This window comes from Corylus avellana, chromosome ca8, assembly GCF_901000735.1.
Source record: "Corylus avellana chromosome ca8, CavTom2PMs-1.0".
Lineage (NCBI taxonomy): Eukaryota > Viridiplantae > Streptophyta > Magnoliopsida > Fagales > Betulaceae > Corylus > Corylus avellana.
In genome coordinates this window covers 7,136,225-7,153,786 of record NC_081548.1, presented here as the reverse complement: position 1 = coordinate 7,153,786, position 17,562 = coordinate 7,136,225, and the positions used below count along the sequence as shown (strand labels likewise).

At 34.4% G+C, this 17,562-nt stretch overlaps 2 protein-coding genes across 2 annotated transcripts; both read right to left on the bottom strand.

Moving 5' to 3' along the window:
• Window positions 1-2,862: 2,862 nt before the first annotated feature.
• Window positions 2,863-4,023, bottom strand: LOC132190517 (fasciclin-like arabinogalactan protein 3). Its single transcript, XM_059605529.1, has one exon. It carries the CDS (start codon window positions 3,965-3,967, stop codon window positions 3,092-3,094), a length of 876 nt encoding a protein of 291 aa, XP_059461512.1. The 5' UTR covers window positions 3,968-4,023; the 3' UTR covers window positions 2,863-3,091.
• A 1,972-nt stretch (window positions 4,024-5,995) lies between these two features.
• LOC132189939 (uncharacterized) lies at window positions 5,996-11,729 on the bottom strand. Its single transcript, XM_059604794.1, has 4 exons — window positions 11,262-11,729; window positions 10,350-10,446; window positions 6,377-6,436; window positions 5,996-6,244 (listed from the first exon to the last, which is right to left on the bottom strand). The coding sequence occupies exons 1-4, from the start codon at window positions 11,591-11,593 to the stop codon at window positions 6,164-6,166; spliced, it is 570 nt and encodes a 189-aa protein (XP_059460777.1). The 5' UTR covers window positions 11,594-11,729; the 3' UTR covers window positions 5,996-6,163.
• Between the last annotated feature and the right edge of the window lie 5,833 nt (window positions 11,730-17,562).

Here is a 17,562-nt window from a genome sequence, read left to right as displayed (position 1 = left end):
TGGATTTCATTTGAAATGTAGATGATCCTTGTCCTTTAATATTGGGCAAAGCATATAATTGGATGAAATCTCAAAACTAGTGAAAGAAAAAGAAAAACCATGAAATAATCTCTTATAGGTATATAAGATATTATGACATTGCCACATCAGCAAATTATAATATTTGTGTAGCATATAAGATTACTCTACCCTTTTAAGTAATGGTAAAAATTATATTTTTATTCTACAATTATCCTACAATACTGATATGGTAGTACTAATCAACCTTTGGACTAGTCCTTGTTAAAAGGAACAAAAAAAATAAAAATAAAAATAAATCCAAGGATTGTTTGAGACTGTTACACCAGCATTGTGAAATATAAATATGGTTTATAGCATTTCTATAATTAAAGTAATCTTGATTAGACAATGAATAATATTAGAAACCACATTTTTACCTCACAATGCTAAAGTGTTAGTTCCAACCAACTTTTAAATCAATATTTGTTAAAAAAATTAAAATAAAATAAAAAAATAATCCAAGGGATGGTTGGGACTGTCACATTACTTGTGAGATAGTTGTGGGATAAAAATATAGTTTTTCGCAACTCTCTCTCTCTCTCTCTCTCTCTCTATCATAATTAAAGTAATGATATGAATGACATTTCTATCTCAAAATGTTGAAGTTGCAATTCCAACAAACCCTTCAATCAATCATTGATTAAAAGATCTATATATATATATATATATATATATATATATATATAAGGATTATTTGGGATTGTCACTTCAACATTGTGTGATGGTTGTAGGATAAAAATGTGGCATTACTATTAGGCAATTTTTTTTTTTTTTTTTTGAATGGGAATCCTTTAGAATTCATTGATAAAAAATCAAGAGCATAAAAACTCTTATATCACATAGCATAAAGCTCATATAAGACATAGCCAAATGCTATGAAATTACAAAGTCCTAGATATAATTAGAAAATTCTTACAATCAAATCTTATCTATGATATCAGATTTCGCTAACCCATGTACAACTTCAGTTATGAAACAAATCTACTTCGGGTAGACTAGATCTAAGACATATGTAGCAAAAATTCCCAAAACTTATTTTCCGGCCGTGAAAAATAATCTCTCACACCGATCTAATCTTCATCGGCCCAAAGGTTAAGAGTCAAGTCACGTTCTCAACCCAAAAGCAGGACAAAAAGAAGAAAGAATTAATCAAAACTAAAAACTAAAAACAACAAAACTTATTTTCCGGCCGTGAAAAATAATCTCTCACACCGATCTAATCTTCATCGGCCCAAAGGTTAAGAGTCAAGTCACGTTCTCAACCCAAAAGCAGGACAAAAAGAAGAAAGAATTAATCAAAACTAAAAACTAAAAACAACAAAACCCCACTAGAAGCAACAGCGAAGAAATAGGTCATTGTAGACATCCCCGAGAACACATGCCTTGGCGCATGAGATCCACACGTTGGCATGTGAGAAATACGCTCCGTCACGCGAAACTCCATTGGTTGATTGATGCAGAAGCAATGGAAAGTGGAAAGCCAGTTGGGACAAGTAGACATGAGCATGAAGAACTAGATCTAGATATAAATCTAAAACAAAGCCATCAAAACAGACCAGAAGATATTACAAAGAAAACACCAAGCATTGCTCCCAAGGGAAGGAAGAGGGAGAGGCACATGGAAGGGGGGAGGAGGAAAGAACGGCTTCCTCTGTGTTTTTTCTCTTGAAAGCTCAAGCCCTACTTACAATTGTAAAATTAATTTTACTCTTAGGCAATTAACGTACATTAAAAAAGTTAGGGTAAATATATCAGAAGTCTTTGGGTTAACGCGCCAAAATTAAATTCTCCCTAATTTTTTTTTTTTTTTTTAGAAAATTTAATTCTAGGTCAATCGAAATGCCAAGAAAATCTCTACTGTCAAAATTTTTTAACTGCCGTTATATAGGTTGAAACGCACCGTTTTGCCACGTCAGCATAATAATTTTTTATTAATTTAATTTAAAAATTATATAAAAAAAATAAAAATAAATTTAAAAAATGGAAAAAAATAATAATAATAATTTTTTTTTTTAAAAAAAAAAAGTTGAAAGGGTGGCTAGCGGTGGGGCTACCAACCCTGGCCACCCCCAACCCCTATGTTGGTCGCGAGCCACCTATCTTGTTTAGAGATTGGCACCATGGTCGAAGCTCCCTCCAGTAATGGTGACCTGAAATAATACTAGGGTTAGGAGATAACCGGCTTTACCCCAAGGGTTTAGGGAGCCACCCCATGGGTGGTTAGGGGAGGCCTGCGGGCCACCCCAAACCAAGGAGTGGCTATAGGCAACCCAAGGGGTGGGCAAACCCCTTGCCCACCCTTGGGTTGGCCGCAAGGGGTTGGGGGGTGGCAGCCCCACCACTGGCCACCCCTTCAACTTTTTAAAATTTTTTTTAATTAAATTAATAAAAAAAATTATTATGTTGACGTGGCAAAACATTGCGTTTCCACCTATATAACAACAATTAAAAAATTTTGATAGTAGAAATTTTCTTGACATTTCGATTGATCCAGGAAGTAAAATTTTTTTTTTTTTTAAAAAAAAAAACTTAGGGAGAATTTAATTTTGGCGCGTTGACCTAGGGACTTCTGATATATTTACCCAAAAAATTAATGCTAAAAATTATATTTTTATCTCACAACTTTTTTACAATGCTGATGTACTAGTTTCAACTAATCTTGGAATTTTTTTTTTAAAATAAAATAAAATAAAATAATCCAAAGGTTGGTTAAGATTGTCACATTAGCATTATGAGATAGTTATAAAATAAAATTATAGCTTCTAGCATTTCTCCTTTAAGAAATTATGTTAAACTTCCTTTCCTCCTTTGATTTTAATTCCTTTTTCTACACAAGGTTATGAATTGCCTAAGCTTTCCGTTCCATTCAATCTCATATGCAACAACGTATTTCTCATCAATTTCTGATACATGATTCATCCAAGCCTTTTAAATTAAAAAAAGAAAAATTCAAATTCAACTAATTTCCCTCCCCTTCAATTCTCTTCTTTGTTCCAATTTATCTTTCTCATTCCACGTTCATGGACTTATCTTAGAAAGCCACCAATGACGACACCAAACCCATCACCACCCCAACACCAGCAATGCCGAAAGCCACACCGGTGTGTGAAGAATCCGATTTAGGCTCTGAAGCAGGAGCTGGAGACGGAGTGATTTCATCATCAGCCGTCGGAGAGCCAACTGGTGTATTGTCAACCACCGGCGCATCAGCCACAGGTGCAGATGATGGCGAAACTACAGGGGCATCAGCGACCACTTCTTGAGATGGCGTAGGAGCTTCGACCGCCGGTGTGCTTGACGGCGCTTGAGTCGGAGGCGTTGCCGGCGACTTCTTGGGTGCTGCGGCAGGCGATTTAGCAGCCTTAGGTGGCGACGCCGCTTGATCAATACTAGGAGGCACTATAGGAGCTGTAATTTGAAGCACAGAGATGTTATACGGCTGAGCCGCCACCGACGAAACAAGCTTGGCGGTGAGAATGGAACCCTTCACAGCGGACCCAAAAGCGATCTCACCCTCATTGACAAGCGAAACATTCAAGAACCCTTCTTGGTTGGCGGCGGCGCCGCTGGATTGGAATAAGGTGGTGAGGATGGTGGTCTTTTTGGGTAGCATGGTGAGCTTCTGGACATCAAAGTAGTCAAGCACCACATGGACGCTCAGGATCTTCTTGATCGTGTCCAAGGGTTTTCCAGAAATGCTAGCGATGGCTTTGTTGTCGACGGCGAGAACGGTGATTGTATTGCGACTGTTGATTTGTTGGGAGATTTGAGTTTGGGTGAGATAGTCATTGAAGGAGCTGAAATTTGGGTGGCGGCCGAGGAGCTTCGTGATGTTGAAGGCGGCGGCGGCGGAGGAGAAGAGAAGGAAGAGAGCAAAGGATACGAGACAAGAGGCTTTGGAATTCATGTTTGATTTTTTTTATTTGTTGTTTTAATGATTTATTTAATTGTATATCAAATATGAAACCCCAAAGCCTGTTGTTTTTCAAAAGAATTTAGGAGGGATTTTAATATATAGGGCAAAGAGGGGGAGTTTTAATTACCTAAATATGGAAAGTGAAACAAATAGTGTTAGATTTGATGGGTTGGGAGTGAATTTCTAGATCTATTTGGAGAAGATTGTGGGGAGTTTCACTCCTGGTGAATGGATGGTTAGGAGAGATGTTAGATGGTTCTACTACTTTTATTAGAGGCCATGACAAATTTCCACTTATGCATGAATTTTCCCAATCTAATTAGGCGGACTAGCGATTTTAAGACAATCAATGAATTTGACATAAACGTAACACAAAATTAACAAATTAAGTTTTAGGGGTGGAACTATTTAGTTAATTTGGTCGTGTTATAGATGATTCATATAGTCTTATTATACCTATGCTTCAACACAACTTGAACATACATTTAGGGTTGACAGTTTTTAATACGACTTACGAATATAACACAAAATTAACAGGTTACAAGTAACGGGTCTAGCCTGTTTAATTAAATATATCGAATTAAGGTTAACATATAGTCTTATACTTGTACCTCGACATGACTCAAACACAAATCATCCCCCTAAATCTAGAGTCTAATGACACATGAGAATGCTATAGTAATAGTTAAAACAAATGTTAGGAGTTATTATTATTGGTAGGGACAATTATTGTTAGGTGCTAGCAGCTCGCATTTTCTTTGATATATATATATATATATATATAATGCGCATCATATAATTACTATCCTATAATCCATATGGTGATTGTGATTATTAGATGCAACTATTATTTGTCACCCGTATATAAGTAATGGGCCTTTTAAGCCATCTTTAAGTCTCTATTAGAACCTATCTTAAACGATTTTGAAAATGGTTATTATTATTGATTTATCTAAGCATAATCCATTAAGAACTGATAAACTCTCTGCGCATAAAGTATAAACGTTATTTGGGCTCAGCCCAACATCGTGCAGAATGAGAACATTGAGAAATCAGAACCCATGCCCATTAGTTAACATGCAGGTTTGGTAGAACCCGATTCCCAAATCCATATTTTGACACCTCCACTTCACATTCCTCACATCTGCGGCTTAGATTTTGCCACGTCACTTCATTAAAATCTGATGGTATAAAATAGGCCAATCCCTCTTATTCCACCCACATTGAATTCTTGTACCGTGCTGACGTCACCAAAGACCGCGCAAACCTCTTATCCATTTCATGGTGAAGATTTAAAGTTGGCTGCCTTCGGCAATCCTCATTACAAGGCTACAAAGCTATATTGCTAAAAGATTACAAAATAATACTATATACCATATCACTATTCTACTATATTAATGTGACATTGTCAATTTATTATTAGCAACTTTTTTTTTTTTTTTTTTTAAAACAAAGATTAATTTAAGAGTGTAAATTTCAATACAACGTCAACATAGTAAAATAGTCATGTCGTATATAACATTGCTTAAAATTATATCATCATTCAGTGATGGCTACAATATTACATTTCTTCATGATATAATTAATTAATTTTTTTTCAAAGACATGATATAATTAATATTAAGTCCGCAAGAAAAGCACATAAATGAAAGCAGCTAAAAAAAGGAAGAGAAAAGAATAATCCGCAAAACAATCAAAAAGATGATACGCAACCTCTTTGAAAATCTGATTTTGACATTTCTTTTAATATCAACGCAACTTCACCCTTTAAGGGGTAACAAAAAAAGGACAGGTACGACAATTAACCTAAATGCACCTCATGGATCACACCTCGTACGGTCAATAATCTTAACAATATGAGTAATGCTGGAAGGAAGACTAGACTATTTCTTGTGTCTTCTCAAATGTGATATGACTTTTAAAATGATCATTAAGTTTAAGATGATCACTATTAAATTTTGATCTATTGGTCATTTGAAAAGCCACGTCACATTTGGAAATAGAATCGTCCTTCTAGCATTAATCTAACAGTATTGCTATTGACACAAATCAAATGGCAAAAGATGTCAAAGAAAAAGATCAGACACTAATAATAGCAAGTTTTCTACCAAAAAAAGAAAAAAAAGAAGTCAGCATGGTTTACTTCATGCACTACAACAAAATGACTCACTTGCAAATGGTCGGTCATCATTTGATCCCATCAACAATATCGGATATGACTTTTTCCATGTCCAGAGCCTTCATTGGCGCAAATGGTCGCTTCATGTCCTGCAAAACAAAAACCAGAAAATAGGGAACTGAGATGTTTTCCACTACAGTTCAAAATCTCTTTCACAATACAAAATATATTACCCAACATGCACAATAAATAGTGAAGGAAAAGATTGGTGCAACATTTACCAGAAGACTGATGAACTTCTCACCACCATCCTCCCGTATTTCAAAGCACCCCCTTCTCGGCTGTTGAAGAGAAGAAGCAGAAAAATTGAATCAAATCACCAACCCCTAATGAAATGGAAATTAACCTAGAAAAAGGGGATGAAAAGAGACATTTTTTAAACTAGAAGATGACGTTTTTGTTTCATTGGGTTTAGGCAGAGTATGATTTTACAATCAGAAGTATGTGAATAGGGAGGGAAAAGTCTGCGACCAGAGGGTGTTACACATGCTTCACTACATAATTCATGTCCTTGGACATAGGAAGTTTTCCTACCCCATTACTACAATCAGAATTTCAAACAAAACCTTTCTTTAAAAGGTTGAAGATGAAAGATATATGCACCTTTAATTGAAAACAAAAAAGTTGGCAGATTTCCTCACACAGAGATTTGGAAACCTACACATTAGGGATGGTTGTAAAATGACAAAAAGTAGAAAAATTCAAACATCAAAGGATGGGATTTCAGCTTCAACAGCACAAAACAAGAAAATTTTCACATAATTTGCACTCTAATGAGAACAAGGTAAGCCAAAAGCACCTAACAAAAGAAGAAATTTTTGTTAAACATATGTAACGACCCCAATTTTAAGCTAGAGTAATTTGTAGGCCTAGCCCAGGTAGATGGGCTCGAAGATATATAAGCTCATTAGTGTGAACAGACCAAAACACCTTAAAGCATAAACATAAAATAAATATTTATTTAATGATTTTAATGTTGTATTTCAAATTACTTTGGCTTAATGGTATGGTAGATTTTCTAAATAGATCATGGGTTTGAATCTTTTTGAAAACAAAATAGTATTTTAAAGTGGTTTTCTTTTGAGTTAATTTCCAAGTTTAACATGAAATCAAATTATTAATCTCGAACCTAGTTCTTATTGTGCCTTCATTCATAGACTAAAATCAATTGGGTTTCTAAACAAAATTCCATAAAAATCGATTGGATTGATAAAAAGTTAGTTCTATCCAATCTTTTAAAAGAATGAAAACCCTTCTTAAACAATCTTCTAGATTCATGCATGGAAAGTTTATTTTAAATTTCTATCCAATCCCATTAAAATTTGCATTATTTGGAGTGTCTCCAAATGGAAAGTTTAAACTCTATTAAAACTCTTCCTTAACCGAAAGATTTAGGAGCCATGAAGAGATTTTGAATAAAAAAAAAAAAACAGTATACATTTATCTCCAAGTATTAATCCTAGCCTAATTAAACCTAAGGTAAGTATGGTAAGAGAAGACATTAACCTAAAACCAAAAATAAAAAATAAATCTGTCTTTCACTCTCTCATTCAAACGATTATTCTCTCAAACTCTACCCTTTCTAACATCTTTCAATTCTTTCAAGCACACTCCAATCGGCCAACATCTCTCCCCCATCATCATATTTTCTCAAACCCGCCATTCAAAGAACATATTAATCTAAACACATCCTACCAATCGACCATTTCATCTCTTTCTCTCAAAATCACTTACATTCCAAGAGCTCCATAACACACGGATTCAAGGGGGAAAAAAAAATCAAAAGGTTCTTTCAAAATCCTCACTGCACGGGTAAGTTCTCAAACTCATTTCTATTCTTTCAAAGGTTTAACAGTTTTGATAGATTATTGCATATATAATTTAAATCACGTAAAAAAACATCTTCATACATTTAGTTTTCTTATACTACCATGACATAAGCACATGAAACTAGGAGTTATGTCTATGTATTTATATCTTTAGCAATCGAGTTATATGATTAAACATGAAAAGAAATATTTTTTTCTTTCTTTCTGAAACATAAGCTTGCATGTAAGGATTGGTTAGATACTCAAAAATATTGATTGAATTGATTGAATTGCATGTAGACATGACATTATTAGTTATTACATTCGGAAAAAAAAAAAAAAAAAAAAAAAAAAAAACAACAACACATGGAGAAGCATATGGAATGGTAAGGATCTTAAAGGCCAAGGCTTGTGTAGTGAGTAAGGCTAACAATTTTTAACACGACCAATGAGTTTGACACAAAATTAGAAGGTTAGGATTTTGCATAAACAAATCGACCCGCATGTTGACCCATTTATGAAATTATATATATATATATAGTTGGAACGGGTCAAACATGTTGGCAAGTCAAGCGGGTCAACCCGAACCCAACTCATATTGCCAGCCCTAGTGGTGAGTGGGGATGAGGCTATTATAAAAATTTGGGAGGACAAATGGCTCCAAATTTGACAACATTTGCAGTGCAATCGCCATTCAGAACATTGGACAAGGATGCAAGAGTCATGGAACTAATTGAAGAAGATCCTAGGTAGTGGAACACGTCCCTAGTAAAGGAGATTTTTAATGACGATGAGGTTGAAAGGATATGGCAGTATGGCAATCATACTCAATAGACAAACTGATCAATTAATTTAAATTGGTACATCAATGCGGAAATTTTCTGTAAAAAGTGCATATTCCATGGAAAAAAAAAAAAAAAAAGATTCACGCAAGCCTCAGGTGAAAGCTTATGTGTTTCCTTGTATAGCAATGTGTGGAAGAGGTTTTGGAACATGAGTGTCTTGGCGGTGGTGACAGTGTTTCTATGGAAGGCATGCAAATACCTTGCTGCCAACCAAAGAAAATTTATTCAAAAAAAGATTACTAAAGACCTTGTGTAAGATTTGTGGTGTGGAGGTAGAGAACACATGTCATATTCTATGGCGATGTCATGTGCAGGGCAACAGTATTAGCAAAATTCAAAAATACTCCACTAGTGGGGATGATTTTCAACAAATAACATGTGAATTGTTAGAAAAGCAGAAGAATGAGGAGTTTGAATTAATTGCCACAATTGCTAGAAGAATTTGGCTCCATAGAAATAAGTGGTTTTTGGAGGAGATCTCTCCCATCCCGCCCAACTGTAAGAAGTACGAAGGAAGCAATGGATGTATTTTATGAATCAGAACAAAAGGTGAAAAATAATATGGAGTGTGATTAAAATTAATTGTGATCCGACGATTAATAAAACTAGAAAGAAGATGGGTGTGGGCATAATAGCTAGAGATCATGAGAAAGGTATTGCAACCATTTGCTCGTCCAAACCATACATAATTGACCCAACTGTAGCAGAAACTTTTGTGGCATGGAAAATTGTGCCTAGGAATACAAAATATTATATTGGAGGGTGATGCTCTGGAAATTGTACATGTGTTATGGAAGGAAGAACAACCTTGGAGTTGGTTTGGTAATCTGATTGACTATTTGAAGACGACGCTGAATAGTCTCCAATCATGGTATGTGAATCACGCCAAAGGGAAAGCAAATATGGTAAGCTCATTATTTGGCGAAGGCGGCACTCCAACAACCTTTGGAGCAAATCTGGATGGAATGCCATATTTTTATTAATGATATTGTAACTTCTGAGAGTATTGCAGTTTGGGAAGTTTAATGAAAGCATGAAATTTTCACTCAAAATAAAGAAAAAATATACAGTTTCCACTCGTAGACTCCTTCAACAATCACAGCATAATATCTTAAGTGTTATTTATCAATGCATATTCAAGGAAAAAACATTCAACAAAAGAAAGATCCTTCAGAATTGTAGAGGGGTTACTCATTATTGTTGTTGTGATGAGGTTTTCTGAGTCTAATCTGCACTGACTAGACGCATTACGGTAGTATCATCGTTTAAAGAATTCTTGAATCTTTTTCCCCCTTCCACAAAACCCATTAATTAAACCCACCAGGTCAATTGTACTATGAACGTGTTGCATTGGCTTTGCAGAGGTGCTTCCATATCATGAAACCAAAACTCTTTTTTTTTTTGGACAAGAGGATAGAAGAGGAAGAATCTAATTTGATACTTATCTCATGATATCTAGCGGCTTTATTGATAAAAAAAATGCCAAGCTCGACCCAACTACTGAAACTGTCAGCAAAGTTAACAAAATTCGACAAGCATACCTTATCAGGATTGACCAGCACTGTGATACCAGCAACACTTTTCTCCAAACCTTCTTTCACCTGTATAGCCCTTGTCTTGAATGAATTGCATTGTTTGCTAGAGTAAAAGAAGAAATAAATTAGGAAGAACACTATGACATGTAAAGTTTATATCTTCTAAGCAATGGGCTGTTATCAGGGCCGAGTAATGCTATGCATCACCCCATTATTCCCCCCTCCTATCCTCCCAAAGCTTATGTGATGTGATCCCTCACAACATTTGGGGTATGGAAATGGGTTTTTAGTTGAAGGGATGGGAGATAATGGAGTGATGTATAGCAGTACTCATCTGAGCCATATAGCAGAAATCGAAGAACTACATCTTGGGAAATAATCCCCATACTCATCAAAGAAAATGAATACATTATGCAATAACAAGATTTTTAACTCAAAACTATTCAGATTCAAACATCAACCTTCTCAAAATCCAGAACACTGACAGTCACACAAAACACCAACTAGAAAAACAGGGGAACCATTCAAAACCTGAATGCCTGTTTGAAAAAATTCGACCTTTAGTTGATATTTTTCTTGTTTTCTTATTTTGAACCCCAAAAAGAGTAATTACAACACTCAAAACATCATTTTCCAATGTCTTTCTTCTATTTTCTCAACAACCAAACAGAAAGAATTAATGTAAACATACATTGACTCTCTCTATTTTCCAACATGTAACCCCAAATAAACCAACAACCCAAGAACCATGCTGATTATAACAAAAGCCCTAATCAACTTACTAATAACAATAAGTAAAAGGACAAGAATAACTAAACAAACCTCAACATTTCACTTTTCTTCGATTTCTGGCTTCTATTCCGAGCCAAACAAACCAACGCTAAATTTCTTTCACGTAAAAGTGAAAAACTCACTCACCAGTGCTCAATCACGATGGTCTTCGCGGTCGTGTCCGAGTTTACTTCCTCTAGCTCTTCTTCCTTCTTCTCAACCTTCTTGGCCTTCCTTTTCGGCAACTCAGGTTCCGGCTGCTCAAGCACGACGGTCTTCGTGTTCGGCGCCGAGTTTTTCTCCTCGTGCTCTTCTTCCTTCTTCGCAGCTTTCTTCGTCTTCTTCTTCTTCAGCAACTCGGGCTCCGACTCAGCCGGGCCAGCGTTGGCCGCTCGCTTGGCCGAGCTCCGAGTCACCCTCGCCTGCAACTCGGGCTTCGCTGGGTCTTGCTGCTTGTCGCTTCGTTTCTTGGGCGCCATTAGAGAAACAATACAAGAAAGCCTGTGTCTGATTGTCTGACTCTCTCTCTGTGTCTGATATTAATTCATTTTCCCGCTAGGTGAATTTAAAAGGACGATCTGGATTTTGAGTTGAGGAGATAGATTGGGCATGTGAAAAGATGGAATGGACAAAGAAGAATATCAAATAATTTTATGGATATACAAATTTGTTTATTTTTTAAAAATAACAAAAAGGCAGAGAAGAGGGTCAGCCACATATTTTTTAGGTTTTATTTGTTCATTTTTTTTTTTTATTAAAAAAAACTATTATAACGTGATATAAAAATGAAAGTAGTTCAAGGGGGTGTTTGTTAAACACCCCAGCACTGTTCATTTTTTCAGAACACTGTTCATGAATAAAAAAATAAAAAAATAATAATAATAATTGGTATGGAAAAATGAAAAAGTGGTATTGGGAAGTAAAAAATTTTGTTTTATAGTGATTTTTTTTATTTGAATAGTAATAAAAAGTAAATGATTAGATATAAAAAGTGAGTGATTTGATATAAAAGTAATAATATTTTTTTGGGAAAAAAATGAAGTGAATAGTGTGGTGGATGTGGGGGAATGTGAGGGAGTTTAACAAACACTCCCCAAGTGTTTTATGTCTTTTTACTATTCATTAATACTTTTATTATTTAAAAAAAAAAAAAAAAGTATTATTAAACAAAGAACCTATAAATATTCTTACGAGATTAAGTTAGATTATAGTTTGATTCAATTCTAATGTAAGCTCTATTTGTTTCAACCTAAAATGATTTTGAGTGAAACTGTAACCCAACTTAATCTTGAAGAAATATTTATAAGTTTCTTGTTTAATAATACTTTTTTCTTCTCTTTTTTTATGAACAACAAAACTCCGTTCCAAGCATGAATGGTCGGTTATGAATTTCTCTGGAGTGCCATTTTTGTTGGCAAATGGCATATTCCAAAGCTTCACCTATGATAGGCCATCCTTTTCTGCCTGGTGGAAGCTTGGGGGAAATGGGTTTGTGTCTGTAAATGCACAAGATCATGAAAGAAAGAGAGATGCTGAGGATTACAAGCTGAAGTAGATACCAAAGGAAGAGGTTCATATCTCTCTACTTAACAAGAAATGACAATCAATAAAGGCAACTTTGGTGTTGGTCAAGAACCAGCAAACATAGGATATAAATAGGCAAAGAAGGTGTACATCTGGCTAGCTAGTTGGCCTTTTCACCACCAAGAAACTGTATTGTTCATGTTGATTTAAGATTAAAACCCGTGCTAATTAACTTTTTTCCCAAATGAACTGCCACTCATTCACAAGTTGTCTCGCTCGATGAACTGACACCTATTACGTTCAGCTGAATTAAACTACTAAACTACTATATTTTTTTTTTAACAAAAAAGTCCCACCGTTAGTTAAAATCGTTACAAAAAGGTGAAATAACGAAAATAACTTAAGCTTAGTAACTAAATTTACATAAATACTCTTAAAACAAATATATACACAAAGTAATGTAATTTAGTAGACTATTCACTATTGTACAATTGTCGTACAATTCGATAATGTGACAATAAAGATAAGTTATTGGATCACCAATTGTTAATAACAACAAAAAAATACTAATCTAGGGGTGATTTTTATTGACAACTCATTGTGTTGTATAACGGTTGTATAAGAGTTTATAAAATAGAATTACTGATACACAAATGAAATTAATTATGTCATTATTCCTTTGTAAGTGCTCCCACTTCATTATTATTATATTTTTTTTAGTTTTTTCAAGGGTAATTTTGTGATAAATTTCTGAGGGAACGGGCTTTGTGATCTTTCCCTGAGCTTTTTTTTTTTATTATTTATTTTTAAAAAAATTTAATTTCTTAGGTTTGCCGAGATTTGAAATAAATCATTCTATGTGTTTTTCGTCCAAAAAAGTAACGTCTATTGGTGTCACTCTAACATTTTTGTTACATAAAATTAAAATAATAATTTTCTAATTTTATGAAAATAAAATAAAATAATTAAAATCAAAAAAATAAAAATAAAATAAAAACCCCAAGAGAGCACCCCACTGCTCGGCCGCGGCCACCCAGCAGTGTTATTTATTAGTTTTGGAAAATAATTGTGCTTTAAATATAATTTTGCGCCCAAGTAGATTTTTAATGAGGCTTTAATTTGTTCATTCAAATGACAACTAGTTAGTTTTTTTTTTTTTTAATGAAAATTTTAGAAGATATCAAATTCTTATCTTAAATATTTCGAAACTGTCAACACTGATCGAACAAGATCATTCATAACGGTATGAATGCCGACCTTATTATTTGGTTAATACGACATTGTGTGGTAGTATGATCAAAAAGTTAATTATTATTAAACTATAATTATTAAATACAAATACACGTTGTACTTGCACCATTTTTTTTTTTTTTTTTGACATGCTCGCAGAAGAGGGGGATGGAGATTCGAACTAGTAACCTCCGCTTCATTAGGCGTGGTTCCAGCCGATTGATCTACTTCTTGGGGACACTTGCACCATTTTTTTTAATTCAAACTATAATTAATAAATTTGAGCTTTATGATTATTAAATACAAATACACGTTGCACATGTGACATGCTTTCTTGTTAGGAGATATGCTAGAATCTAATAAAAACTCCACATTTTGCCCATAAAAGTCCAAATGGCAAGATGCCACATCATATTTTTAGTGGAATGAAAAAAACAAAACAAAAAGAAGATGATGTGGCATCTTGCCACATGAATATTTATGGGCAAAATATGAAGTTTTTATTAGAGTCTATCACCATATCTTTTCTTATTATTTCTTAGGTCTCCTTGTCCGATGTGTCATCACATGGTGGGGTTTTCATCACACGGTGGGGTTTAAGTCAAATCCATAATTTGAGTTTTATGGTACTTCACTCATTTTCATACAAATTGCATACGCTAAAAAGATTCGATCATGTGATTAAAATAAATAGGAAGGCTTGCATGAGGGACGCGTTGTAAAGCACATAATAATTTTTTTTTTTCTAACATTTTCCAAGTCTCGTTAAAAGGTCATTAATATTGATATTGGTGTTATAAACTTAGCTTCCAACAGTGCAATTTAATAGAGTAGTGCTATATACGATTCTTTTTATCCACTCAAAATTGATATAACTTTTTAAAATTATTTCACAATCAAAATTTAATAATGATCTTCCATTAATCCAATGATCAAAATGGTGACTTAGCAATTCCTCATTTTGCATTCTTCTATTCTTGTTTTTCTAAATTTAGGGTTGTAACTTGTAATCAAGTTAAGCCAAGTCGAGCTTTGGGATTTTGGGATTGGCTCATTTAAAAATACTTCTACCGAGACGAGCTAAAAAATCCTTCTCTGAGCTCGACTTGCTAGAAATTCAAGCTCATTAAAAAAGTTATTTCAAGTCTAGCCAGGAACTCGACCGACTTGGCTCGACTCGGGCTTAAGTGTAAAGTCAAGTCGAACTTGAGTTCGAGTTCGGACAACAAAACTCCATTCGAGTCGTTATTGAGTAGCTTGGCTCGGCTTGAGCTGGGCTAGACTAAATTCTTTTGTCCTCCAACAGTTGACTTAGCGAATCTTTTGGCTTGGAAAGTAGGATAAACTCTCAATATTCTATTTTGTTTTGGAATTTGAGTTACATGGAATATGGCTGGTTTGGTTTTAATTAATTTAGGATTGCATCTTATGTAGTACCCATTCCCTTAAGGAGGATGAAAACCTGGTCAAATTTTCTTGAAGTTAGACTTGATCTTCGAAGCAACTTCAAGTATGTATTTTAAAACAAGTTAGTTTAATTGGTGATAATATGCATGCGTGATTTGTAAGTAAGGCTTGCTTCAATAGTGTAATCTTATGGAAAACTAGCTTATAGCCTTAGCAATATGCAAGCTTTTTATTAAATTCAAACAATCACTTCGGAAAAAAAAAAAAAAAAACCCCCAATTAGTGACGTTTGTCGTTTGGGATAGCTTGGATGGTGAAAAAAATAAAATAAAACAAAAAAGCTCACTAAAATACGGGTTTTACTGTTCAAACATCACTTCAAAAAAAGAAAAAAAAAGAAGAAGCTAAAATAGTGATGTTTGAATACTATTACTATTCATACATCGCTATTCAGTCGTGAAGGCGACCTTGGAATAGTGTGTTATTGTTCAAACATCGCTAAGTAACTTTTGAAAATATTGGTGCTCAAAATTTGCGTTTAACAACCACCTACAGCCAAAACTTCAAAATTTTTCTCTATTTCACTCCACACACACAAAAAAAAAAAAAAAAAAAAAATTGGATGCGTGGCTGCCAAATCTGGGAGAGGGGGTGGCCAGCGAGCCACCCCCAGCCAACTCTAAGGGTGGCTCGCGGGCCACCCCTAAGGTAGAGGTGGCCTTTCGGGCTACCTCCCCACCCCTTCATTTTTTTAAAAAAATAAATTAATTTGATTTTTTTGTTTTATATATACATATAAATATTTTTTTGGTATTTTTTTCTAATTTTATTATCTTATTGTTTATATAGATATTTATCTTATTGTACTTGTTGAGACTATCATGCTTGGGTTCTATATGATCAAATTGCACATGAAAATAAATTATGGGGCATGGATTGGTTGTAGCCTTGGGAATTATGGAGAGAAAATAGAACTTTGGGGCTAATGGATTCAACTCTGGTTGAATCCTATATATTATGCCCTCCAGATTTTGAGATGCATTCATGTGGGTCTCTTATGCTTACAAGAGTTAGCAGCGGGTAGGCCAACCATGTATGATGTTATCTCTATGCTTACTAATGAAACTATGTGACTTCCTACTCCAAAACAAATAGGATTTTCTACTCAAACAAATTCGATAGACAAATTTACCTAGTTGTTCAACAAGTATAACCATTTCAGAGATGGATCCCCGGTGAAGATGGAGACCTCAACATAGAAATAAATTGATGCAGAATGAGGCAAGGATAAATTGGTCCTTTAGTTTTATTTAGATTATTAGTTTTATTTACGTTATTAATTTTATTTGCAATTCAATAATGGGCTCAACCCAAAATTTTAAGTTATTTGTAAATAATAGACTTGACCCAGAGTCACATTAGGGTTATGGTTAGAGTTTAGTCTCCTACACTATTTAAGCATAATGTTCTATTGTAATATACAGATTATGATGAATGAAAAAACATATGCTTCTTTGAAGTGTGATTTCTCTTCTTTTTGAGTGGTGAGACTTTGCCAAGACCAATGAGACCGGCTCTAGTTCAGCTCCACTATTTTCGTTATTTTGGCGAAACTTTAAATTAACGTAATGTGAGATTTATCTTTTATTTTCTTTGCTTTCTATTTTTTTTTCCTTCCTATGTCATAAATATAAGGTGAAAGATGTTTTTCTGTGTTCTGATAGTGTTTTTAATGTGATATTATGTTGTTTGTGATTTGCCCACGAAAAAGGAAGGGCAGAATTGCTTGTACAAAGACTTTGATTACAACTTCATAAAGTTGGCTTGAATTGTACTATTAACGCACCACTAGGCTCTAGGAAAATTGCTTTTGCATTTGATATTTCTGAATTCATGTTGACGAGTCTATACAACCTGATTCCTTGCAATTTGATATTGCTGCACTAAAAAAAGAAGTAAGCCGAGATATCATAGTACTGATAATGCAATCCCAACTACCTGCCTGCCTGTTTGAGTGTTTGTCACAACACACAAGATGCCTGCCCAGTAACTTAAGGCGTCCTGTTTCCATAGAATCGATTGGAATGGTGTTATGATTCTTGTGTCTCATATGGATTAAGCCTAATCTTAATAATATGTATATAAGTTATTGGATGCCCTCCTTTTGTAAGTCAGTTTTTAAGAGTAAATTCTACCCAAGACTTATATCATTTGGTATCAAAGTGGGCCACTACGTCGAGTGTGAGATTTGTAGAAAAAGACAACAGAAAGATAATTGTAAAGAAGA

Bases quoted from the DNA above. Each gene is read 5' to 3' on its own strand.
- LOC132189939 (XM_059604794.1), bottom strand. From the start codon at position 11,593: ATGGCGCCCAAGAAACGAAGCGACAAGCAGCAAGACCCAGCGAAGCCC. The intron at 6,437-10,349 runs GTATGCTTGTCG...TCTCTTCAACAG, and splicing joins TGCTGGTCAATCCTGATAAG to CCGAGAAGGGGGTGCTTTGA. The intron at 6,245-6,376 runs GTAAATGTTGCA...TTTGTTTTGCAG, and splicing joins AGAAGTTCATCAGTCTTCTG to GACATGAAGCGACCATTTGC.
- LOC132190517 (XM_059605529.1), bottom strand. From the start codon at position 3,967: ATGAATTCCAAAGCCTCTTGTCTCGTATCCTTTGCTCTCTTCCTTCTC.